The 26,480-nt window shown below is 37.9% G+C and overlaps 1 protein-coding gene across 5 annotated transcripts in view; it reads left to right on the top strand.

The window, feature by feature from the left end:
* The window catches only part of LOC110843483 (protein trachealess), a 102,599-nt gene that overhangs the window by 35,624 nt on the left and 40,495 nt on the right, over positions 1 to 26,480 (top strand). For all 5 annotated transcript variants that reach the window (XM_035847843.1, XM_022089450.2, XM_035847842.1 and 2 more), the window contains 2 exons: positions 38 to 85; positions 22,989 to 23,039. In XM_035847843.1, coding sequence (XP_035703736.1) covers positions 38 to 85; positions 22,989 to 23,039 — 99 coding nt within the window. The remainder of the gene's footprint in view (positions 1 to 37; positions 86 to 22,988; positions 23,040 to 26,480) is intronic.

The following is a 26,480-nucleotide window of genomic DNA, read 5'->3' as shown; positions in this document are numbered from 1 at the left end:
GCAAAAAATAATGTATCTATATTTTGCATAATTGCAGGAAACCTGGCGTAGACGATATGGCCAGTCAAGGCATGCTGAATCAAAGGTAAGATATACTGTCTCAAATTCACCAAGACATTAAATGCTATTAACTCCAAGATAGTTACACTGGCATCGTCGCAAGTAATCATTCGTTCGAATTTCTCATCCATTCGAATTATTTAAAATCTAAACAATAATATTCAATTTAATGCTAGTTTTGCAGTAGGTATCAGTCTCACACGTGTATTAACAATTAGTTTTCCAAGAATTATGCGGATAGAACTTAATACAATTTAATAACTGCTCAGATCAGTCAGATACAATCAGTGTAATGACCAAGTGTGATTCGGTACGAAATACCACCTTACTAGTTAATATTTTAGCAAACTACCTTTCATCATGCAACCTCAAAGGAAGCCACGATGTTCTCTGTTCACAGGTCAAAACCTGTTCCAATAAAAACAATTATAACCAAGCATTATGTTACAAATCAAAAGTGTTTGGATGATTAAAGTTTCCCTCCTCGTCGTAGTCTTGAAAGTTGTAGCAACGCTGCTGTAACGCCGGATAAGATGTACATTGATGTTTGTAATGGAGCACAGACATTCGGTTTCTGCACGAAAACAAGACACATCCCACGACGCAGGCAGCAAGCTATTATTAACTCTGGGTGTTAAAAATCGATGGCAAGGCGCCGCCCATTTATTTATACCTGCAACATGGGACGTGGGTGCAATTTGAGTGAGCACTGTGAGAACAGCCAGCCAACAAACCTTACCAACTACCGATGACTAAAGATAATATTTCACGTTCACTGTTTTTTTGGGTGGTTTGCGTGCCACCCGAAATCATAAGGCTTCTACATACCAGTTTTGGGAGGATACCTCCGCTTTTTCTCGCGTCAAATGAAATGATGAAAATCTAAATGGCGTTTTCACAACTTCTCAGTCAGCCCACCGGTATTCAACATTGGGCAATATTCGAATGTACTAGAAAGGTTTTTGATGGTTTTCACCATAGTTTTAGGCTGCACCAACAATCTGCAAACTGCACACACGACGACGACGACGACGGGAAACAGGTAGGAAGGAGTAATAAGTAAATATGTGTTCACACGAGAGAAGATGACTCCTCCGTGTGAACGTGCATTCGTGAAGAGGATCTTTAGAGGAGGTAATTTAGGGAAGGAAGGAGATGAAGAAAATGGGGCGAAAGCAAACATGGAGCTTTTCTCCTCTTCTATACCAACAAATGAGGTATATATGTGATGTGTACAAGCAGCCAACAAATGAAGTTGGGAGACACGACTCGTGGCAATGTCAATTTAAATTCAAGTCCCGTGCAAGCTTTCAAATGAAAGTACGTTCTGACGCTGACCTGCCACTTGGCTCAGGGAGGATTCCTGAACAAATCGAAAATCGAAGTTTCGAGAGAGATTCTCCGACTTTCTGATGAGACAAGCCAAAGCAATTTATTACTCTCAGCTCAGCTCGCTCTTTTCTGGGGCAAAGTGAGCATTGGTAAAATAAATGCTGAAAAAATTAGTAAAAAAAACAATAAAAAGTAGTTCTTACAACTATTGCAAATATTTTGAGGTTGCAATTTTTGTGTGATATGCAAAAACACCAAGAACTGCACCTATGCAGGAGGGAACTCATCTTGAATATTAAGTTTGATTGGGCTCATGTTGCAAGGGAAGAACGAGTTGAGAAGGAGCCAGGAGAAATTCATTGCACTTGATTGTGTGTAGCAGATAGGAGATTTGTGTGAGTGTGTGTGTGTTGTGGTGTAGCAGAACCTTACAAGGACGCTGGTGGACTAGAATTTTAACAAAGTTTTTCTTTCTGATTTGATCAATCTGCATTCACGTCTCATCCCCCGGCCACCGTCCAGACCAGACCAACCAGGCCACTGACTTCTTTTTGAACCAGTCACCACGGCGAATGATTCCACCAACCAAGTAAATAATCCATTCTGGATTCGGGCGGCGTGACCTTAGCAAGGAGCACGTACGACGACAGATATGTTTCCGTACACGCGGGGAGCTGCGTGGTTTCATGCAATAAAATGAGAAAGCATTTCTTCACGTTCATTGTTGTGCTTTGTTTGTCTTTGCTCCGAGCACACGCTTCTCACAACGTACGGCAAGTCCCAACCTCGTGGTGGGATCAAAAAAAGAAAATGAGAAACCCGTTTTCGGAACTAATACGACGAGTATAATTCTGTGCACTACTACGAGGAAACCCCTTTTACTGAATTGTGGTGAGTCGCTCACGGCTGGAAAATCAGTATGCCAATCACATTATTATTAGATCAGATTCTCCAGAGAGAGAGAGAGAAAGAAAAAGAAAGAGGAAGGTGCAACAACAACTCGACGTGTAGTTTACTTTTTTCTGTAATGTTAGTTTATGTCACCACAAATGGTTCATGTTTTTTTAACTTTGCACTTTTCATAATTTTTGAGTTTTGTTCAGTTGAATTTTGTTGTCAAGAATCTGCTCATTTGATGATGTTAGAAGAAAAGAAATCCATCATCTTCAACTCAACGCACAAAACTGCCTGCTCAGGGCTTTTGACTGTTTTGTGATATCTTAATAATCTCTCACTAATCGTGGGATTGGCTACGAAACTTGAAAGTCGCTCATCCACCTACATGCATCCAATATTATTTAATTCCGTTACCTTAAAATGTCATCTCAATTCATATTCATTCTTTTAAATCTGTCGTGTTTTTATGCCACAAATCTGTCATTGTTTTTCTCCTTCAAAGCTCATAAGTAAAAAAAACTTGATTCTGGTTGTTCGTTTATATGACTGGTTGACTTGTGAGTATATCCATCCACCTGTATATTATAGCTCTTATGCATAGAGACAAGTCTGTGGAAATGAGATTGATTTTGTAAATCCTCCTATCGGAAATCGCATCAAATTTCATTTTAAAACAATAGGAAATTATAGTGAGCATCTTGCCTGTTTGATATCGCAAAGCTTATTTTATGCTGTATTGTACCAGTCTGTGCCCAATGAAGGCAAACAAAGATAGATAACCAGATAGATGCAGCTAAATATGCGTGTATGTACATATGCATGATGCTGGCGTGTATGGTTATGGTTGGATGGCAATAAGTTAAGTGAGGATTAATTTACAATTTAATATTGGCTTATAAACGAGAGATATGATCACTCGCCGTCGCCAAACCCTTACAAAAATCTTTACTCTGAGACCTTCTCATTCTCGTGTAAGTATAAATATGTACATAGGACACGGAATAAGGATTTTATAATCCAAGAAAATTCAAGCATGTACACCCGATGGTAAATTGTATGGTAAAATATTCCTCCATCTGCCAAGTATATCATTTTTGGGATAACATTCCCTTAGACAGAAGCAATTACGACTGGCCAATTTATTAAAATAAAAAAAGTTATTGCCCTTTGTTTTTCAATGCTACACGTTCTTATGATGCACCCCCCACAAACCAATGTTGAATAAGTCTATCAAAATTACAGGTTTATAATTAAAATGAAATTAGCAGTAATAATACTCATTACACGGATAGCAAGGAATCTGCCAAAGGGATATGTATTTATATAAGCTCGTCCTTTTCGCAAGATCTATCGACCATCTGGGCTGGCTGGGATTTTGCAAAAAGACACAGGAATGGATGGGTGCACACAAACTGTACAAGTGAAAAAAAAAATACCAGCGAAATAAATTTCTTGATTTCTGCTCCTTTTTCATGTCGACCAGTATTCGACACAAGGAGATGAGGAGGCTACAGGGAGGAGGATAAAGTGTGGATCCTCCGAGTCAGTGAGTTATTAGGTTGTTACAACTTTGCTAATGACAATTCCATGATGAAAAACTAGCTTCTTGTCAATTTCACAAAAACTTGTAATTCATTCAGTTCAACTTGAAACATTCAAGTGTTCATATCAAAACCCAACCCATTTTCTTGTGTGCAGGAGCCAAAGGTGCAACAAACAGCTTAACAAGTAAATAGTAGTGAGCAAGACACAGTAATCCATGCAACCAGCCAACCAACCCCATTATCTTTAAGTGATTCGGTTATCTTTTACCAACCAAGGAAGGGAATGGCAATTCATGTTGGTGCTTAGTACGCAATTTGAGTTATGAATTGAAGGTCTTGTGTTCACTTAACCTGGAATTATAAATTACATTCACCACTCTTCCCCTAACAGTTATTGCTTCTCTAAATTTCGTGTTAAAATTTAAATTGGATGATGGTTGTTAACTCGAAGGAACCAACTTAATTTTGCCAACTCATAACTTTGTTGCTCCTTCTTTCACTTGTTGATTTGACTCCGCACTGCCTCTGAACCCTGTTTGACTTCATTTGCAAAACTCTGTGTCAATGACATAAACCACACCACACTGCTCTCAGGATTAGCTAGTGGCATATGTACAATATGAACACAGTAATTAATTTGGCACCTCGGGTGCAATCAGTTTTTCTCATTTCTCATCTCACCAATCACACAAATCTGAACTAACCTTCTGTAATAAATAAATGAGTCTTTCATTACGAACATTTAAAGTTGTGACACTTAATGAAGTTCATTCTTGTTATAGCGAGATTAAATGAAGTGAAGATGAAACGGTTCTTCAAACATGGTGAATAATCCCGTAATCGTGTAAGCAAATGACTTTCATCAGAAGCTTACACACTAATCAGGCATAAAGAAAGTTCAAATGACATGATGAAATTTTATGTCGTAATTGAAAGTCAGTAGAGATTTGGTTAACAGGGGAGCAGGGGAACACCAATGTAATGGCAAGCACGCAATCACGATTTAAGAAAGCTTAATTTTTACGCAAAACCTGGCAAAATACTCCTCGATCATGTCAAAACGACTTGTGCAATATCACGCGCCTCCACTCACGGGGTGAATTATTGTCCATGATTTTCCCCAAGTGAGTAAAATATGAGGGATGCGTGCGAAAGCTTAATATGTTTTATGCCTCGCTTATATAAAACATATTTTTGGCAAATATGTTTTTCTTCATTTCTTCGTGCCGCTTCCAACATGAGAGATTCCCCATTAATAAAAAGTTGTCAACTGTACATAATCCTTTATTACAAGGAAATTGTACAATTTACGAGTCGGTATAACACAAAATATTAAATAATTTGCATCCTTGTACGGTTGTAAGTTTCTCATAAAACATTGACAATCGTTCGTAACAGTTTTCTTTGTTGTGTAAATAGTTCAGTTGGCGGACAGAGGCAATTTGTACTTTAGCCTCCATAAGAGCGCCCTGGGTTGTCCCAAGAAAAAACTGGCAAATGAGTTTTAATTTTTGAACGAAGAGGACACGAAGGGCTGAGACGTTGAAAGTACGGAACCCACTCCTCGTTGTTTCTTCAATTGGTGGTAGACAGCAAGGGTTCTTTGTATGCATGAGGCTGGGAGCAGCGGGTTGGGAATATTGGCCGTGATTATCATTTTAATTTGATGACCAACTAATAATTCTCTATCATTGTTGGGCTGAAGTAAATTCATTAGCGTTGCAGAGAGTATATGTTTTGCCCTCGCAGACATTAAAAAATTCAGTTGACATCTGAAATGAGCTCTGGAAATGTTTATGAGACAAATCCCATGCGGAGATGGGAAAAGAGAGACGGCATCAGGCCCATGCTTTTCTCTCAGAGCTGCGAGAATGTTTATGATATTGGGAGTCTGACATTATACCTACATAATAAAATTACGGCATGAATGAGAATAACCAACAGTTCAGCCAGGAGGTAATTTTAGGCTCGACTTTAATATTCTTTCTTTTTGAGCAATGATCATTTCTATTTCTGTTGAGTGTTGTGTCAGACTATTTGGAGTCTTATTTATATCGCTGTGAGCGCTGAGGAGAGGTCTCGTAATTTGTTTTCTCATATTTATAACCAGCTTTTTAAAGTTTGTCGTCATTCTTTACCGTATCGATGACGAGCACTCATCGAGAATTTCCATCTCCAATGTCATGTCCGTATAATTATCCGGTCTTGAAATTTAGAAATAAGGAATTATTATTGAAATATTGAAGCCATTGCAATTATACATGCCGGTAATATCAATCATTTTTAATGGGCTAATTGAGTATGACCGCACTAACAATAAGTTAAAATTTGACTCTTGTCCAAAATATTTATCATCTCACCTGCTGCAATTGAAAAGGGCATTTAATTTTCACAGCAGCTCTGTGCCGTACATTGTCGAGCTACGTAATAATAAATACTATAGTCAGGTATGTATTTAGATGTTTATAGCTCGACTCTCTGGAATAAAAGCAATAATGTTTGCTCTCAGCAGGTGCTCAATCGCAGGTCAAGTGTTTCCAATTCACGATTTTTCTCAGGTCATTCATTTTACAAGATAGTGTTTCATTTCATATTTTTTTTAAAGCTTTTGATGTGGTTTAAGAAATGAGGGACAAAATTGTCAATTTCTTTTTTTCACTGTATGCAGCATTGCTCACAACCAGCCAGCAAAAGTACATGTCCTACCTTTCTCAAAGACAATGCAATGTAGTGACAAAATAAAATGAATTTGTAGTACATTGTCTTTGTCGTATCTGATGGATCCATGCATACATATTTCGCTACCGAATGGTTTTCTCGTCAGTAGTGGTAGCTGTTTTATTTCGACTGCAGTAGCACCACCAGCACAAATGTACGAGGGTTAAACAATGAGACGTAAATAAATAAACAAACACACAACTGCATGGTTCGACCCGTAATTCATTGGTTTTTATTACAAACGGATACTCGGATGTCACTTGAAATTGCCTTTGGAAGACAATTGACTTGTGATTGGAAGCTGACGTTTTGACATCCATCCAGGATCTGGTTGCAAGTAATTTGATTCCACCTCGCTCATTTTAAACAACTTTGGTTAAAATTCTACGTGTGTTGGATTTTATGAGTCTCTCATTGGTTTGTTACTACTGTGTCTACACTGCCTCGTCAACAACAGTAAAAAATTTACAGACAAAGTTGATTTGATGACATTGACCAACTGCAATTAACAATTGACACTTAGGCATCGACTTTGAAAAATCTTATGAATTTGTTTGTGTGTGGAGATGGAAATTTGAGTCGCATTGTATGCACAGATATAACAACAGGGCAGGATTTGATCAAAGTTAAAGTGCAATTTGATACCGTCATTTTATTAAAGTTTTATTGCTGCTGCATACATACAACTTATCAGGTCTTGATTGAGAGTTCGTTACTTTCTGGTATAAAATCTTTTATATTCTGGATCGTCGTCGCACTAAAACTATGTATTTAATCGTGCAAGTACCTTAACGCTATTTGGTTAATTATCGCATCACTAAAATCCTATACTGTTTGGTTAAAATGCCCGTAATAACGTGGTTGGTGACTGCATGAAGATTCAGTTTAACTGATTTTAGCCTTATCTTTTCGGGATTTTGATTATACAATGATGACAAGACAAAAGTGGAGCCGTTCCCGATCACTACAACTCTGGCTTCACTATTACCTACGGATCTTGGTAGTCACCGCAATGGGTCCGCACAAAGCAAATTGTCAGAGTTCGGAAGAGTGGAATAGAAATAAAGTGAAGAAGCAATGAGGCAAAAACTTGCGACGGCCCATTCACTTTTTATCATCAGTTCATTAAAAATTTCGACGCATTTTAATTTTCCAGAAAATAAAAGCTAGGATGTTGAGGTTATTAGTGCGAGATGAGGAGAAAGAGCTATGCAATATAGCGATTGGTTATATGGCGCACAGTGTCGTGACGAGTGAGCTTATAAAATTTTCATTTCAAAGGATTAACATTATCGCCCCATGTGGAATTTATGCGTTCGTCACTTGGACGCTCCTCCATTAAGCCAAGCAATCCAAGAAGAATTAAAGAGACCGGCTTATTATTAAAATTTAATACGGCATCAATCCCAGCTCGCTCTCTTATATTGTCCAAACTAAATATTTCTCCAACGATCAAGTGCTATTTAATCCGTGATATAAAAACAAAAAATCCAGAATTGGAAAAAACGAGAAGCTTCCCTGTTTCCCATTGTTTGCTCCAACAAACCTTCTGCTCTTGTGTCCAATTGTGATGTGGGGTATCGTCGTACCACCATCAGCTTACTCTTGGAGGTATTAGGGACGGGAACACAAAAACTGTTCTTATGTATTCGTATATGCAAGCAAACCCATCTACCAAGCCAATTACCCAAAGTATAGTTAAGGCTTATACACTATTTAGTTTAGTTTACATTTACCTATCTGCCAGATTTTTATTTTGTTGAGGATGAGAAGGCGTTTGAAGGTGAGAGAGTATGTACATACGTAAGAGATGCATTGGCTTCATGTTCTCTCTCTCTTCACTCCCACAAAAAAAGAGAAGAGTACTTTTATCAAGTTTTGACTTCTTTTTCCTTCTTGTACAAGTGAGCATATATGCATTATAAAAGTAGTAGTGAATCGTGAATGAAAATCCGTTGAGTAAGTGGAGTAGAGTCCAGAGGTGAATTACATGGCGTGTAGTTGATGTTGGTGGTGTTTTTTGGAGATGTTAGCGTGGTTGTGTTTCGAATTCGAAGACTAAGAAATCCATCTCATTAGCAGGCATGCATCCAGCAGCAGAAGCTGGTGGAGTGAAAAATATTGGAACATAAACAATATCACACTCGCCTGGTGAAAGAAAGTTCGTGTAAGACGTCTTTAACCAGGTCGATAAATTACTGAAACAAAAAAGCAGGTCCCATATAAGGTGACTGCAGGTTGGCTGCTCCACTCCACTCGTATTCTCACTCAATAAAGAACTTTCAATTATTGTAATAATTTTCCTTCCCGTACATTATTCACCACCACAACGTCTCCGTATCGTGCGAGGAGCAAATCCTTGACGCAGTTCAACATTGCATGTACACAGTTATCTCTCTCGTCTCGACAGAATTGGTAGAACCAATTAACTTTAGCTGTCCAAATATTACGACCGCGTCATGTAGAAATATGGATCAGAATGTTCTTAAAACCTGAGTAAATGTCTGATCAAAGTGATACTGGGTAAACTATTGCTACCAAAACCTAACCAAAGACAGAGACGCTTGAAAACCCATGCAACCCAACAGCAACAAGTTTCAAACAATAACAACATCACAAGAAAATTGCTTCACTTCTGGCACAGGTTGACGTTGAAATGTTTTGCTAAATGAAACTTCACATATTTATGTTGGTGGTAGACTTTTGGTTAAAAAACTCTAGCAAATCATCATCCTGCGATATATGCAGTAATAAACAGGGAGGATTTAATATTTAGAGATGCTTACTCATTCTTTATTACGAGTGCACATTCTCAGGAAGGCGATTTTGATTTGAGATTCCAATCTACGAAATGAAACTACAAAGCCAGAAGCAACAAATTATTATTGGGAGGAAAAGCATTGAAAACTTAACTCGGCTGAATCACCATTATATTAAATTGGAGGAGGTAGGTTTCTCTCCTAGTAAATCGCGACGATCTCGGATTATTGGTGGCTGGGTGTGTTACATTGATTCTACAGATTTCTTGAATGAGTTTCTTCATACTTGCGTACATAGTTCCGATACTCGCACTTGTCACCGCCGCGTCGAATGATGATGTCCATTGGGAGGCTAGGCTACTACTACATACACATTTTGCGCATAAATCTTTACGCTCATGACCTGCTGATTAAATTGTTTATTCTTTTCAAAGGAATCGTGAACTGGTAGAAATAGCTTGTACGTTTTGTCCCCATTATTAATGGGTTGGGGAGAGTCGATAGTGACAAAAAAATAAATAAAGGTGCATTTTTTAATGGGGTAGGCTCGTTCCTGATCGATTGCGGTGACAAATGGAACAGTGGTTATTGACAAGGGAAAGGTTTAATCGGCTGCTTGGTAATTGGCAATGCGTTATCCGTTTGAAAGGAGTTGAAGAAAAATTGATTCAAGGTTCAAGATTATCAGAGATTACGGAGAAGATTATCATCATTTTTAGTACCCAAAGAATGACCAGAGGGTTCAAGACAATTTCATCCGTATTAGAGCACAATAGACCGATTTCCCACCGGAGTAACATAAAGTAACTGTGAATAACTGAGGTGATCTAATCCGATTCGATCACTTTGAGAACTTTGGCAATTCAAATCCCAAAAAAACTTCAATGCTCATCGCCAATACTTTCAGGTTGCTCAGTCACTTACTCAATCGTTCTTTGGCTGGCTCACTCTCCAGACAAAAATGAAACCAAACCTCATTCAACAGAGGAATTTTTTGCCACGGATTATTATTACTATTGCGATCGCCCTTGGTGGAGATAAAGCCAGAGCTTTATTCTGATTCAATGGATCTCGTCTCTTTTTGGTACCAGCTTCGGTTTCAATCTGATCTGATAGGATGGAGAATATTACATTTATTTCATTGCTGCAAATGCCTCGGAGTTAGAATTTAGAAATGAGGTCCAATTTATCATAATAAGAAAAGATCCGATCCACCGGGGTCTCGCCGTTTTATTGGAGAGGGAGAGATCTCATCAATATCAGTGTAATCTCTTCATTGTTCTGTCCTTCATTTCCTTCATCTCGTGTGAATATCATGCGGATGGCGGCGGTGGGCGCACTACAACAACCATCACCACTTTTATGACGAAGAGGGACAAAACTCCATCCACATACTTGTCTAATAACTTTCAGACACTTGCGAGCAACGTTGGCATTGTTCTTTCTTCGACCAAGGGATATTTTGACGAACACATAAGAAGTGCATGTGTATGTACCAGAGGAACCCGGTTAACCCTGGATCATATGTATACATACGTATGAAATATGCAATTGTGTCTCATTTTGTACATATTGCAGTAACATTTATTTTTAGATCCTTAAATTGTAACACGTATAATTATTTGAGGATGTTGTGTCCATATGACACTATTCTAAAAATAGGCGTAATCTGGCATCTCGTGTGAAATCCAACCGGAAATCTTACTCGTCCATTCATACCGTAATTTACTTGGACCCCACATCAACATTTTTTGATCTAAACGTCCTGAAAAGCCTTGTAAATGACGTCTTCTTGTCTTCCTTGTCAAGATCCATTCAATCGTTCTGTTATCTGTAACAAATAAAGCAACAGATGACTCAATTGTCAGTTTTGCTGCATCCGATTTTGGGCAATACAAAATTCATAATCTTGCTATCTATATTGAATCCTCTTAAATTCCCTGACAGGTCACAACCTGAAAACTTGTTTGTTTTAAGCATAAGTAATTGTCGTAAGATAAAGAGGCTAGTTAAGTAAAATAGTAAAAAAAAATGGAGTTTGCTTCTCGGAAAGCAATCTATCCACCCAGCCCAAAACCAGCAGTGAGAAAAGAAAAGTCAGTGGTTTGGACTGGAGGGGTTGTTGTATGTACATATGAACAAGCCCGATTACACATAATCATATAATGGCTTTTCAGTTTATCTGCTCTTTCTTGTTCCCTTTTGCAACTTGGGAATCCTTAATATTATAGTAATTTACTCAACTCTGTTGTCAAAAGTGACAGGAAAGAAGGGTAATAAATCAGCTGTTGAAACGTTTAAACAAGAGGTCATACCTTTTTTGCATATTTTTAAAACTCTTTCAAACTTGCCGTTGTTTTTGTACATGTCGCGTCAGCCCCACAATAAATGCTCGTAGCAAATTTTCTCAAAATTTTTACTAAAATGCCCCTTTATTTTTGTCAACGTTAATTTCTCTCTCTCTCTTTTCCATTGTTGTAATACATCCAATTGCCAGTGTGAATGGGGTGGAAAATTCTGAATTTTGACAACATGACATATGACAAGCTTTGTGGTGTTCGCCATATTTTATAAATAATTTCACAGTTGTCAAATTATCTGATTTTGGTTGACGACAATAATTTGTATAATGCCTAGTTATCATATGGTCGTAAACTTAAGAGATTGTGAGATAGTATACTTACATTCTTTCTTTAATTCAAATTGCAAGCTTTTAGACCATTGTCATGTCATGATTTATCTTTTCATATTCGCAAATCTTGCATTTATATTATTTATATTCTTGTTTGTATGGTTTGCAAATTGTTTCCTACCTCTTGTCGCTTTGTAATTTGCACATGTACATTTTCAGCTATAATCGATGAACAAGAAACTCCATTTAATTGAGCTCATTATCATATTCTTACAAAAGTTGTGAGTATTTAGAAGATGGCAAACAGAGCTTTCGTCCCTAGTCGGCATGTACATATTATGTACATGCATACATACATATGGACATACATGGATATGCAAGTATTATACCCTCTGGAGCGGATGACCCTCGGATAAAATTCTTTTGTCTGGTTGCCATCAATTAATTCTGAAGGATTCTCATAACTCATCTTCTTAAACGAGCAAAAAGAGCGAGTGATTGGATGGAAATAGATGTGAATCTGCCCGACCATAAGTTGTCCATCTTCGTTTTATTTTATTCTCGGCAGAGCAAAAGATTCATTCTCATTCAGAAATTTGATTCCTCATCACTTGATGAAGCCCTCGTCGTAATCAGCTCTGACAAATTATCACTCGTGGAATCTCAATGAACTTTATTTTCCATTCGACTTTGCTTGAGCTGGAAGAACAATACACAGATTGTCTCTACGCTGATGGACATATTGTAAGAATTGAGAAAAATATATCAGACCAGCTACCATCGGTTTTTAAAATAGATAATCGAATCTATCACACTACGATTTGCTGAACTATCAGCTTCGAAATTACAAATTTTATAAAAATTGCTTTATTAATGTGTATAAAATAATGGTCTGAAACTGCAAAATATTAATCAGTTAGTTATAAAATTTATACAAATATCACGTGCGTATGTAGAAAGAAAGATTTGCAAGCGTAAATTACGATTCCTAAGAAGTAACTGAAAAAGTAAAGTGTGCATTCCTTCTGCTATCGAAACCTGTATTTATTCTCGAGCTCCATCGGCATGTTTACCTCTGATTTTGTTCTGATTAGTTAATTGAGATGCATGATTATTTGAGTACCGTAATTCGGCGTATTTGATAAAAATGATTCTGGTGATGATGAATTTGAGATTCATTATTTATTTGGCACTGCCGGCTCATATCGTTGATTTTGGTGTTCGCCAAAAACGATTCGCAAGCTGGGCTCAATGAGCCATGCATACGTAGTTTCGGAAATGTGTATGTTCACCATGATTTATAATGTACAAGCACGAAAGTAGTTTAAAAGTCGAAATTTGACGGGGCGGCAGATACGTGTAATTTATTTGTTATGAGTACTCATTTGCAGCTAGGAAATTCAACTTGTTAATAATGCCTTGCTTTTGTTTTCCGACTATGATTGCGTATAAATGATAATCCATCGTTGCGCTACAACTTATCAGGTTGATCAGCGATGATTAGCAGAATTACGAGAGATTACTGTGATGAGTTTGTAGCAAAGACCGTAAGATTGCTGAATTTGGGCTGATCTCCAGTAGGACATGGCAGATGAAACCTTCCTTCGCTCGATAATTCAGCCCAACATGAAAGGCAACTTTGGAAATTAAATTTACTTTGATTCAAGCTCTAAACCAGTCGAAAATAAAATCTAAAATGGTACGTGCCGTGCACACATCGTTGAATTCACTGCAATAAGCAGTTTTGAAAAATAAGTAATGCATAACTCACATCAGTGATGATGCATAGTGGGCTGTGCTATAAAATACTTGGTATCTACTTATATGTATCAATCAGTTCATATCAAATTTCTTCAGGGTAGTACATCCCATAATTTGAATTGGGCGATTCGGTTTCTGTCGGTCAAATTTCTGATTTGTAAATTTGCAATTGAAGTAAAACGAGTTCAGTTTGATTGACACTTTGTAAGAAAATTGCAAATTTTATAAATCTGCGGTATGTTAAAGTTTATTGATCATTGTATCAATAATGCATATTCAAAGCTGTTGAGCAACATTTGAAGTAACTTAATTATTTAAGTTAAAAGTGCCAGTGAATAGTTCAAAATAGTTTAAAATCAGGCCCAACCATTAGATCATGGTGACCAAAGAATTTTGTTAGTTATGCAGATACATATTTGCATACGTGCATATACAAATATGTACTAGGATTGTTGCGACAGGGTTTAATTTACAAGGTACTTTTACAGTACAATTGTTAACTGCCTGATATAAAAATTAAGTGAAAAACATAAAACGGTCATCTTGACCTTCCTTAGTGTCCAAGACCAAGTTTAATCAAAACCACAATTACATTTTGGTTGATACCATAACTTTGGGCGCATAGTTTGCTAAAAGGTTTGAATAAATTAAACCACTTGCAGATAAGAGATTTTCCAGTTGAGTTTTATCACCTTTTGAACATAACTGGTCAATAAGTTTTGTCTTAATTGAAATTTATCTCTGCATGTACCAACTTTGTGGCAGCAATACATTGAAATTGAGCCACAATAAAGCGATGATGACTGAACAACGTGCAAAGCCTGGTTTTTAATAAGTGAAGCGATACGATTCAAAGTTTGCCGTCGGTATTTCTTCTCATGCACTCAATTCCATATTACTTTCAACACTTTATTGTTCGACATAAAATATTTTCTGGTCCTGACCATTCTGCATCTCGTTGTCCGTACTCTCAAATGATGCTCATCTGTAACAATCTATCAATTCTACACGACGAGCACAACGATGATCGGACTGCAATCCTCAGAGTTATTTATTTACTGCAAGCAGGAGCAGTCCACACTTGCACATTCTTTCAGATGGATAGAGAAGGTGTCGTTGGAATTAAAAGTCAATGAAATCCAGTTTTCTGGTAGGCTTGGCTTGGCAACAAAGACCAGCGGGGATGTGTTTGAGCAACTATTTCTTTATCGCGTTAGTTAATAATCAAGTCTCATCTCATCCTTAGTTGCACTTCAAGCAGCTCCGTATGATGCGACCAACACGTAAATTATGTGCATGACTGCAATAAACATTCGTTTGCACCGAAATGTGCATTCAGGTTTGTTTACCACGACTACTTAGGGTGAAAGCATATGATTTTCCATGCCTTTGCTGCCGTTGCACTGCTGTTGCCAAAGTCTCCAAGGAGTAACAAAAGTCACTTTGGCCCGTAATTCAAACCATGCATCGGATCAGTTTTTTGGGCATTGGTCACTCACCAATTTTATTGCTCGTATTGCAATTGCATCGCATGAGTTGGATTACACGAGGACGTAATATGGGAGGATAAAAATTTACGAGAAAAGTGGGGGTTCTACAGCGAACAAAGTTCACAACTGTCCAGAACTTGGTGTAATTTAATATGCCCCATTTTATTGCGAGACAAGTTCACTCTCTCATCCTCTAAATTTGGTACGGGGCCACACGTGACAGTAAAAATTCCTGCTCTCTCTGCTCGGCTACTTATATCCGAGAAAAGTTTTGAAAAGCCCCGTGTGCTTCCTGCCCAAGATGAGAGACCAGTGGATGGAACAATCTCATTTTTCACGCACAAACAGAGGAAAGAATTCGTCAAAACTTGAGTACAGTCAATCACTTTGTGGGGACATTGAAATGTCATAAATTCTCACGTTGTATACCGTTCATCCTATTCCATCTCCGCCCTGTTTTATTTACAAGTTAGTTGACATTGACCATACGAGAGTGGTGTCCAGTTCGGCGTGAATGTAAAGAGTTCAAGGAGTTTCATGCATGCTCAATGCATACGAAATAAGCATCGAATGGAGAAACGTGACGAGGTGCAGACAGACTTTTTTATTGACACTTTTGTGTATCAGAAATTCTTCTGGCTGCCGGGTTAAGCTACACTTGGTTAAGTAAAGCTTTTATGCTGCTGACTCAATAATGTGTATTTTTAGTCGACTATTGGAATAACAAGTAAATAACTCGCCCCTTGTTAAATATTTGAAGTATTAAAGGGACTGAACTTTGCGGAGCATGGTTCTTCTTGTTTTAACTTATTGCACACATTTATACATGAATTGCGAGGGCATAATTGTCAAAGAAAGAGTAAAATAAACTACTGTTTTGCTGTTTTTGAGAAAAATTGTATTTTAATCTGGCTGAAGCATCTTGTTCTTCTCCACCGTGGTTGGTCATCCCATTTCTGTTTGATAAGATTTTTCATTATTTATTGCTCCAGACGGATCGAGCGAATGAAATGAGCAGTAAAAAGAAACTGCTTGAGTGACCACCAAGACCAACTCAACTTGAGAAGCGAGAGTTGGATGGCAAGGTCAAAAGAACAATTTACATAAATGTAATGTCTTAGTTTACGTTCTGACCGGACTTTTACGTCGTTTCGCCGCAGCTTTAATAAAATTCGTAGGAGATGAAATAAAATAAAGAATGACTGCTAAGAAACAAATAGGATTTTCTGAATGGTCTCGGTAATATCTGTACTTGCATCAATAACAAAGTGGAAGGGTTGTTGGAGTCAGAAATGAGTACGCCACACAGTCCGAAAAGACATGTCAGTCGGAACTTTCGCTTAGTTTCAGCTTAAAGCCTTCCATAAAGTAGGAGTGGAAATACTCGGTAAAACGGAATGATTGAGTCACCCACACGGACGGACTGGCTGGCTACCAATTGCATTCTCCCCTATTCCGTATTCCTCCCCATCAATTTATGAAACATTTTTCAACATCCATATGCAGTGACCAAGTGTGACTCTTGTGGTAGCAGCCTCTCTGGTCAGTATTTTTCAGATTTGGTCAGGCACAATTTTAATTTAATATCATAATCGATTATAGATTATGCTAATTTCAGAGATGGTCATCACGAGTAAAATAATGAAAAAAAATCTTGAACCACAAGCTGAGTTTGGTGTGGACTGGACTAGCTGGCAAATAATGTATGATTTATGCTCAGATTTGGCTGACTTCCCATTCATCCGATCGGTCGTATGAAGATGCATTTTAAATTGCGATTCAATGTCGATTTAATATTCCATGTTTCAATCATGGGTGAGCAAGACGGCATTTTGGTTTGATGCATTTCTCTCTCCTAATGGACAGCCTGTCTGCTGCTGCTCAATGAATCGAAGTCTGCCTGCAGAACAGTATGGTCAAATCATCTCAAATGGTCTTTGTTGGACACAGTTTTGTTCAATTGTGGTTTACCCTTCGGAGTAATAATGGCGCTGTTATGACTTCAGAGACCCAAACCTATTGTGAAAGCAATGTCGTATATCTGAGGAGACTGTGGTGGTGGTGTCCCCTGGCTTGATGTCATCGTATGTCGGGCCATGTAAAAAGATTAAGGACTTTAGTAGGGATGTGAAACTAAATGCGTGATCTATGCTGCAGCATCATACGTACATATACACGCTTTCATATATGTTCCCATCCATTCTACGACCAAATTAATGTTTCCGAGGTGGATGGATCGATGATCATAATGGATTTTCAATGCATAGCATATTATTTTATAGTCGTCGAGCGTACGTCAGTGTTATAGAGGATCACACCAAATGTGTAGTTGAGTGCAGGTCTCATCAATTAGTCAGGGATCAGGGACATACGGTTGATTTATCCAACGACCGACCCCACACGAAGATTTATGATTGATCCAGCAAACAGATTGAGATATTAAACAAGGCAAGGTTTCAATTTCTGCAGGCAGACAGAAAAGAAAAGAAGGTGGAAGTCAAACCCTGCACTCACTGCTCATCCCTCTTTCTTTGTATGCGGGCATTATCCAAAAAAGATCAAGACAGGCAAGAAAGCGAATGAATGAATAATGAATATTCGATTAGCTAAAAATTATCATACATCCCTAATTTACTTTCAATCTCCATGCCCCGACAACCGCAATTTACTTTGCGTCTAACGTGGTTGTAATTAAACTGATTTTGTAAATTAAGATCTCCTCAAAGATACCAGCAAATCAGGGTCAAAGGTCAATCCAAGGAAAAGTAGATGTGTGTACGTATGGCTTTTGTGTCCCCTCCATTAGAATTATGGAACGGAGAAACCAATTACCGCCACTTTAGTTTTCCATCCACTGAAATCCTTAGGAGTTTCTTTTTAGTGTTCTTCATTGATAAGAATGCATGAAGTGCGTATTATCATTAAGAGGCAGTGATCCGCAACAAACTTGGCCGATTGTCGTCTCCATATTTGGAAACTGTTTTACCACTTCGAATTGCACGAAGCACATACTACACAAACTACGCTGATTGATAAAGCAGGACAGAAAGTTAAGCCTGACACTTTAAATGGAAAATGCTTCTCCGTAAAATTACAGGTGTCGTAATCCAATTAGATGAATGTATGACGATATGACTTATGTACATTTTAACCCACCAATAAATGTATGAATGCGTATTTCATAAACATTATTTGTCACCAAGTATAAAAATGTGCATTTGGACGACGGGGGGATTAAGATACATGCGTTGAACCTAAATTTGGAGAATGGGGAGTGTGAGTAACATGGGGAGAACCTCATCATATCTGCTGCCTGATCGGATAGAAGGGTCGTCATTCGATATTCTATTTCGTTTCTTTTATTCGCCTGTTTCAACTCCTCAATCACATAAAGTGATCCATTTCCTGGATCCAATCTCGGAGTGCCAATGTTCCCATCGCGTCCTCCCCCACATGACGAGTTGCCAAGATCAAAGGGTTTTCTAAAAGGAGAGACAGAGAGAGGTGTGAATTTTTAATAGATCGGCATGTTTCAGAGTGAGAAAGTCATTCCGCAAGGGAGCGTCCATAAATCACATGATCGATCAGAGGGGGGGGGGAGGGGTCTGAAATTTGTCACCTATTATCACCAAGGGGGGGAGGTAATGGCCGGCCGTCACGTGACATGCCACGAAAAAATTTTCTTTTAACTTCGGACGTAAATAGTAAATTTGATAATATGTATTTACTTAATCGTTAACCTCTTTTATCTTAAATTCGAATACGGCGTATTTTTAAATTTTTAATTTCAGTGCACATTCATAGAACTCTCATTATTCTTTCAGATAATAAGTTTACGCAGTTGTCCTTAAGATGTCATGAATGTTAAATTACTCAGTAATATTAAAATTTAATTTAACTGCGGATTTGAAATGGCCCAGGGATATTATTTTTGGGTTAATTTGTGTCATGTGTTTTCCTGTCGGAAATAGGTAAGTTTGGCGAAAAAACTTTTTGCGAAAAGAAATCCGCCACAAAAAATCACATTTGGCGAAAAATAGGTTTAATGTGTATCCTGTCACGTGACCGCGGGGGGGGGGGTAATGAATTTATCACCATTGGTCACCTCGGGGGGGAGGGGGTCAAAATTGTCCAAAAATCGATCACGTGATTTATGGACGCTCCCCAACAACAGCTTTGAATTACAACTAGATTAAAGCACAAGTTATTGTGTTTGCCGTAGAAATAGATTATAAAACCTCAAGTTTGGTCTCACAATTTTGCTCAACTTTTGAAGTGTAAATTTCCCTTTGCTCAATATGAAAGGATAAGCTAATGTAAAAATGATAAGGAAATTACAAAGATTGAATATGACAGCTTCAATAAATAATACGTACAATTTTTTGTTTTAAAATGACATGATTTTAAACAAAACCTTATGTCGTCTCTGCATAAAATATTAAACTGAAATTGCAAAGATTGTTTTCCCTTTTTCTTACATTTCATTAATTAAGGATACTCATAAATAACGCAAAGTCAAGTTTTTACTGTAGATTCTTAATGAAGTGACTAATTATTCAACATGAATTGAATGAGAAGTAAAGTTTAGTACTCAAACAACTTGCAAAGAAATGATTGAATGGGACTAAATTACTAAAAATTAAGTTTTGAGTTCATGCATGTTCGTTCAGTCCAAAACGAAATGTTGCTGTTTTAAGGCAAGAAGTTGTACAAGTTGTATGAGTTTTCTACAATTTGAGAGAAACAGTTTAGTTTTTCGCTTTAATTACTGCAGAATAAAAAGGCACATAATTCAAGCCTTAATCAAATTAAGAATGTGCATGACCCTCTTAATTAAACTTTCAAGTTCCTATTAACTTGCGCCCTCCTCCTCCTCGTTGTTCTCCCAAGGAAAAAATCATGAAGTGGCAAAAGCTCATTTATACAAAACTGCTTCGTTGTTATCACCCAGTTCTAAATCGTCGCTCCTCAACATTTTTATTCCTCGCCGCTCCCGATGTTGCTTGCTCCATATTGTTTTAATTTGATGGGATATAATTCAAGCTCCCTTATTTTTCCGTCAACTGTGGACCAAAAAAGAAAGAAAGCCCTGAACAAAGTAAGTGCAGGAATATTTAATTTTTACTCCAATGACGGAGAAAGGGTGGAAAATAAAGCGTTATTTTCACGTGCCGCTTCCCTTTCGTGGCAGCTCGTGCATCACAATGCCTTGGCTGAACTCGACACATTTAAATATTGGAGAGTTAGGTCAAGTCAAGAATACAAAATTAGATCAGGTTCTCGGCTTTTGATTGCTATTCAAGTGCTCAATTACTTATACTCTCAATACTCGGGGTGGAGGTGAGAAGTATTATTTCCTCTCCCGTCGTAATTCTTTAATGCACCATTCTCCTTCTTTTTTATGAGCCTGGCAAACGCTGTTGTTTCGCTTTCAACGCGACACTTTAAGCACGAAATATACGTATATATCACACGGATTATAAGACCAAAGATTACAGCTTTTACATAATGGATATATGGTATTTGAGCATGTAGGAAAAGGTGTGGGCCCACTGGGCTCATAATCGTTCAGGATTTTTGTTATTTGAATGTATTTCGTATTTAAATTTGGATTTAATGGTTTTAATAGCTCTTTGTCAAAATAGGATGAGACTTGACCAGTTGAGCAACACCCAAGCATTGTACGAGATGTAATGGGACATCTAATTTTTTGATGATCTTAATCCAACACTTAAAAAACCTGAGATTGTTTCACCCATGCAAAGCACAAAGTATTTCAAGTTAACGATATTTGTGTGAACCATTTGATAGGGAAAATAATAAGCGGTGCATTTAATGAGAGAGCTGGTTGCGGGATGGTTCCGTCTAAAAGTGGGAGCAGGGGAACTGAACGAAATTGAACAAGATCATTTACATGCAGTCAATGGTTTTTAATTAGAGTTCCAACTTTTTTTCGGGTTCGATTATTTCATGACTTGACTGCAACAGTGAACGAGTGAAGCTTGATATTGCTACTCACTGAGCAAGCCTTTAATTAAAAACATATCGCATTTTTTTACATGTTATTTCACGGTACTTCAATGTGTACGCAATAAGAATAAAATAGTTCGACAAGTTTTTCTACTCCTGTGGAAAACACACTAGAAAAAAATTTAGTGTTATTGCATAAAGAAATTAAATAGATTATACTCTTGTCATTAATTTGTAATTGGTCGACATTCTTCTTCCCTCGCGGAGAATCAGCCAAGTGGAACGAATAAGGAGGGTTTATTTAAAATAAATAAAAAATTGGCTGCCAGGCATAAATTTGCAAACAAACCAAAAAATATGCAACTTCAAACGGGAATTAATTGGAAGATCTCAAAATTCAAAGGAAAGCAGTGATTAACTATTCAAATCAGAGCAGTGAGTGGTGAGCAAGGAATATTTGCTCCTTCCAAACTGGTTCTTATCCCAATCTGTAGTCTGAGAAAACTGAATATGTGATCAACTCGCTCATGCAAAATCTCATGTTTTTTAGTTGCATCTTTTTAGTGCTTGTCCATTAAAGTCCTTTTATAATTTTCAAACCCAAGATTGCGCAAAAATAAAGTGGAATCCAATTTTACATGGAATTTAAGGTTTTCAAGCAGTAAAATAAAACAAGTATATGTTTTAACCATGAATTATTATTTGCTGAATTATATAACACATTTTTCCGACAGAAAGATCTGTTGTTTTTCCTCTTGAGAGTCTTCTTGCTATCTCAAGCAGTTTAGATTTTGCGTCTCAATCAATTATTGTCAACAAAAATTGACTTGACATTGACAAGAAATTTTGAACCGATGCTTAATGTTTTGATGTCTTGCTGCGCTGGTTTTTTCTTATTTTAAAGTCTAGTTTGTTTTGACGGGACAGATAGAATGCAATGTCTGCTGGGCTAATGCACTATTTTATATGCTTGTCTTGGGTGAAGGCAAGCCTCGGTGTAGTCGACATACATATTGTACATAAATATGTACATATATATTTAAGTAGCTGACGGGACTTTGAACGAGGTATTGCACATCAGCGTTCGGTATCTAACTAGAAATTAATACCAGGCTAGCCGAAAGAATAGTTAATCACATGTGGAAGGTCAAGACTCTCGTGATTCAACGAATACTGTAAGCCAAAAGGTTTCCAGTAAAGGAGCAGATGTGAATAAAAGGTTGTAATGTTGCATTCTGTCTTTTGACGGAGAGACAGAGAGAGAGGAGGTGGAAAGTTAAGGTAGAAATGTACACAGGGTATAATTACCAAGAGCTGTTGCACTATAATAAATAAATTAGGATGTATGCCAAACCATAAATTAGCAGGAATTTATTGTAAATTAATATCATAAATCAATAATCAAATCGTACAGATCATTTCATGAGAAAGTGGTAATTGATTCGCGACAAAAACTGGTAGAAATGTTGGAATACTGTAAATTTTTGCGGGCAATTATTGTAATAGGTGAAGATGTGCAGATCAGCGATTTAAAGGAGTAAACTGTTCCACTGTAGCATTCCACACGTCAAAATAATTGCTACGGGGCATTTTATAATGATTTATTTCACTACCTCAATCAAAACTAGAACCAGACCAGGCTGTACCTACGTTCAGATGCATACCTACTTATTAAACCGTGCTGTTTGTGTTCCAACGGAAAGGTCAATACGACATGTCTTGTCTGCATTTGCACTTTGTTGTAAGGAGTAAAGTCAAAACAAAATCAAAACCAAACCTTTATTTGTGAACGTGTAAGTTAATTCGTGTGTTTATGTTCTTACAGAATCCAGAATAACTACGACCAAAGGTTTCAACCCACATCCATTGCCATGCCGTAAGTGTACATTTCTCTTTTTATGGCCAAAGTGACATCCATCAAAGAATCTTAACAAATCAACTGCATTTGGAGAGGCCTCCAACGCATTTGTGGTTTATCTGAAAGAACTGTAAACTACATGTTTTAAATCTCAAATATTTAAAAAGAGATAGTGCTGCTGCTTATTACTTTGTTGGTTTGGTGAATAATTCAGCAGCCGCCTGGTCTCATTCAGTCTGACTTGTTTCAGTTTCAGCCCAATTTGCATAGTAATAACGAGGTGCTGATGAGGAACAAGTAAATCCCTAAAGCATTTGCATGGAAAAATCTGAAAAGTTGTACGAGTCCTTTCATCGTCATCATCATCTCTGTAATAAGAAATGTGCTCGTGCTTGTCCGTGAGTGACGAGATGTGAATCATGCCAAAACAAAATGAAGATACCAACTAATTCAACTAATATCCAGTCTTTCTTCTACATGTTTGCAAGCCAAGAGTAGTTCAGGCAGTAGCGGAGAATAGATGTACCAAACTACATACAAAGTACGTATGGTTAGTGACAGTGTGGTAACAAGAGGCTGGTCATGAATACGTTGATATGGGTTTCAAAGAAATCAAAATTCCATCCCATCAGACAAAGTGTAAATGCGGAGGAAATATTTTGTGTGAAGGGTGAGATTTTGATTTTAATTTGATTCCGAACGGAATGAACGAAGGAACTGTCGGCTTTTTACCAATCTGAGAGAAAGGAGTGAATATATCCCTGTTTGGTGGGAGCAAAGGATTCCGTCAACATCGGATGTCTTGTCTCATTCTCAACGATGAACTCACTTCACGCCTCTTTTATGTTCTTGCCTCTCTCTCTTTGATGCTGCTGAGGTTTCAGAATAAATAAATTTGTGGGGATGCTGAGTGTTCGTGTTGCGTGAATGTGTGGTGCCTTATGTCATGGTGTTATTATTTATTATGAATGACATCATATAAATATGTACATACTTACATATGTATGCCCCTCGTCAAACCATCTCTCTGCCAGTCAGCTCAACAAGGCATCGTCGCTGCGATCGTCATTTGCCTTCTTCATTAATCTGTCTCTGGTCGGTCCACGTCTTATTATAATGAAAAAGTGTCGGAGAAAAATAAGCGAGATTGAATGACGAGGCCAGGAGGTAAATAGTAGGAACGAAGAGTGAAGTGACTTTAAAAAGCAAGTGGCGTATGACTATTATTAGCCAAAAGGGTAATATACAATTAATTATATATGTACGTACTTACTACCTATGCATATTTTACTTTAGTACAAAATCGCAGTATATTCCGCGTTGGCATTATTTTTATGCAGTCGATCTCTCAGGGTGTTGCTCTCTTGTAGGTAAAAGCGTATCCCGAGCTGAAAATATACTGGAGGACGATTTGTCCGGCAAGGGTGGAGTGGAGGGGAATATCTATCTCGGCTTATAAATCATGCCGACTTTTAAATATACTGGGATGGATATATGCATGCACCCACTTCAGGAGTGGTAGTAGTAAGTCACACAAATCCTGGTTGAATTATGAGCCACGAGACATTGTGATCCGAAATCTTGTGAGCACTTTAGTTTTTCTGCTGCTCTGGAGAAGAGCAGCCGTACGAGATTATGATGAGGTTGTATTATGAATGCATTAGAAAAATCCACTTATTCATCTCATTTCTCCCAAAGGCTGAAGGGCATCTCTCTTCTTCCTCTTACTACACTACGACTCAAAGATTAATGAGCACAAGCCCACCCCTTCGTTTACTTTTTTATTACGGTGCTGCTACATTTCTGCTCGCTGATCGTTGCATCAGACTCATTTCGTTTGTTGGTGGTTTATTGATCTTTTTGAAGTGAAGCGATTAATGGCTTTGGTTTTTGTTCCAATTTAATTTAATTTCGAGTTTGGATGACTCCCACAACAAAAAAAATTCGAAACTGCTCACTCACAGAGATTTAAAGACTTTGAAACCATTCATTCATTTCGTACGTACACAATTGTGTTCCTTCTTATGGCTTTGGAAGTGCGACCACTTTCCTGGAATCCTGACTTGGAATACCTCACAGTTGCTGAGGTATAAACACAACCGCGTCTTGAACAATGCTCACACTGTTTGAGTTCTGAGTGGTGCATTGTTTGCTAATCAATTTCACTTGCAAAGCCGTGCCTACTTGCGTACATACCATTGACCATTTTGCTGTTAGGTGGTCGCATTAAATTACACTGTCCGTTGGTACAAAGACGTATCATTGTTCCATCTCTCACAACAACCTCGGCCGGCTACCACATTTGATTTGCTACTCACTCGCTAAAATTTGATAACATCTTGATTTTGGAAGACAAATCAAATGCAGTTGCAGAAGCTTGATTGATGTCCCGATACCATCTGCTTTTATGCGGAAGGATGTTGAACATGGAACTTTTAGCGGATGATGTACGATGCACGATGATAGCTTTCTTGGGCAATGCCAAAACGGTGTCACTTGTTTCGTATTTTCTTCATGCCACTCCACCACGGCGACGCTACTTCATACGAACTATTACGAACCAACTACCCGCTGCTACCTGCACATCAGCCGAGTCGGAAACATGTCCTGTTAAACTTTGTATATAAAATGCCCATTATATTATTGTAATGGGCGATTGCCTTTGCATCATGACATGCTAAGTGGGCGCGGGGCAGCGTTTTAATTTTGTTTACCATGCGTGGAATGCAATCTAAACCATTTTGCAAGTCATCAATTCGATTGAACATTCTCGAATTCAACGATGATCTCTGAGTACATGTGATCCGAGAAGGGTGGTTGCGTGGTGGGAGCTGTTGGTCATCAGGTTGTCCTGAAGTTGACCACGCTGGTGGCAAAACTTCAAAAGATGCTATCAACCCATGATTGAATATTCCAAAAAACAGTTGCGTTTCAAAATGCCCCATCTCCAAAAGACATGGTGTATCATTATTACTTGAAATATGCAGCTATACATTTTATATAGCTGAGAGAATTTTTTTTGTCGAAATGTTGGCGTAAATAGACTACGATGCGCTTTGACTCTTGGAATCTGAAAGTAATTTTGGCCATGTGTTAGTTGATGCAGGATATCACTCATTCAAATACCGTCTGAAAGTGATATGGGTGAAAATTCGGGAGGAGGGTGAAAGGCCATTCAAGATTCCATCCAAATAATAAACTCTACTTTCTCCGGATATCACTTCGTACGCTATGTTGAGCGAAGGAGGGGAGGAGTGAGGACCCCTACCGGAAATCTGACTACACTTGATTTCTCTCCTTTTTCGGAAAGACTCCAGGGCAGAGCTGATTCCCGAGTTTATTTCAGCCGGGACGATATTCCCTCCGTCAGCCAGGCAAGATCGTCACTTAGAGAGAGGAGTACAAATTCCGTTGGAAATATTCATCGACTGGTATTGTTAACTCTGTTTGACAAGCGTG

The sequence above is a fragment of the Folsomia candida genome, unplaced genomic scaffold (assembly GCF_002217175.1).
Source record: "Folsomia candida strain VU population unplaced genomic scaffold, ASM221717v1 Fcan01_Sc002, whole genome shotgun sequence".
NCBI lineage: Eukaryota > Metazoa > Arthropoda > Collembola > Entomobryomorpha > Isotomidae > Folsomia > Folsomia candida.
The sequence above is the reverse complement of the archived record's forward strand: the minus strand, read 5'-3'. Positions and strand labels throughout refer to the sequence as shown.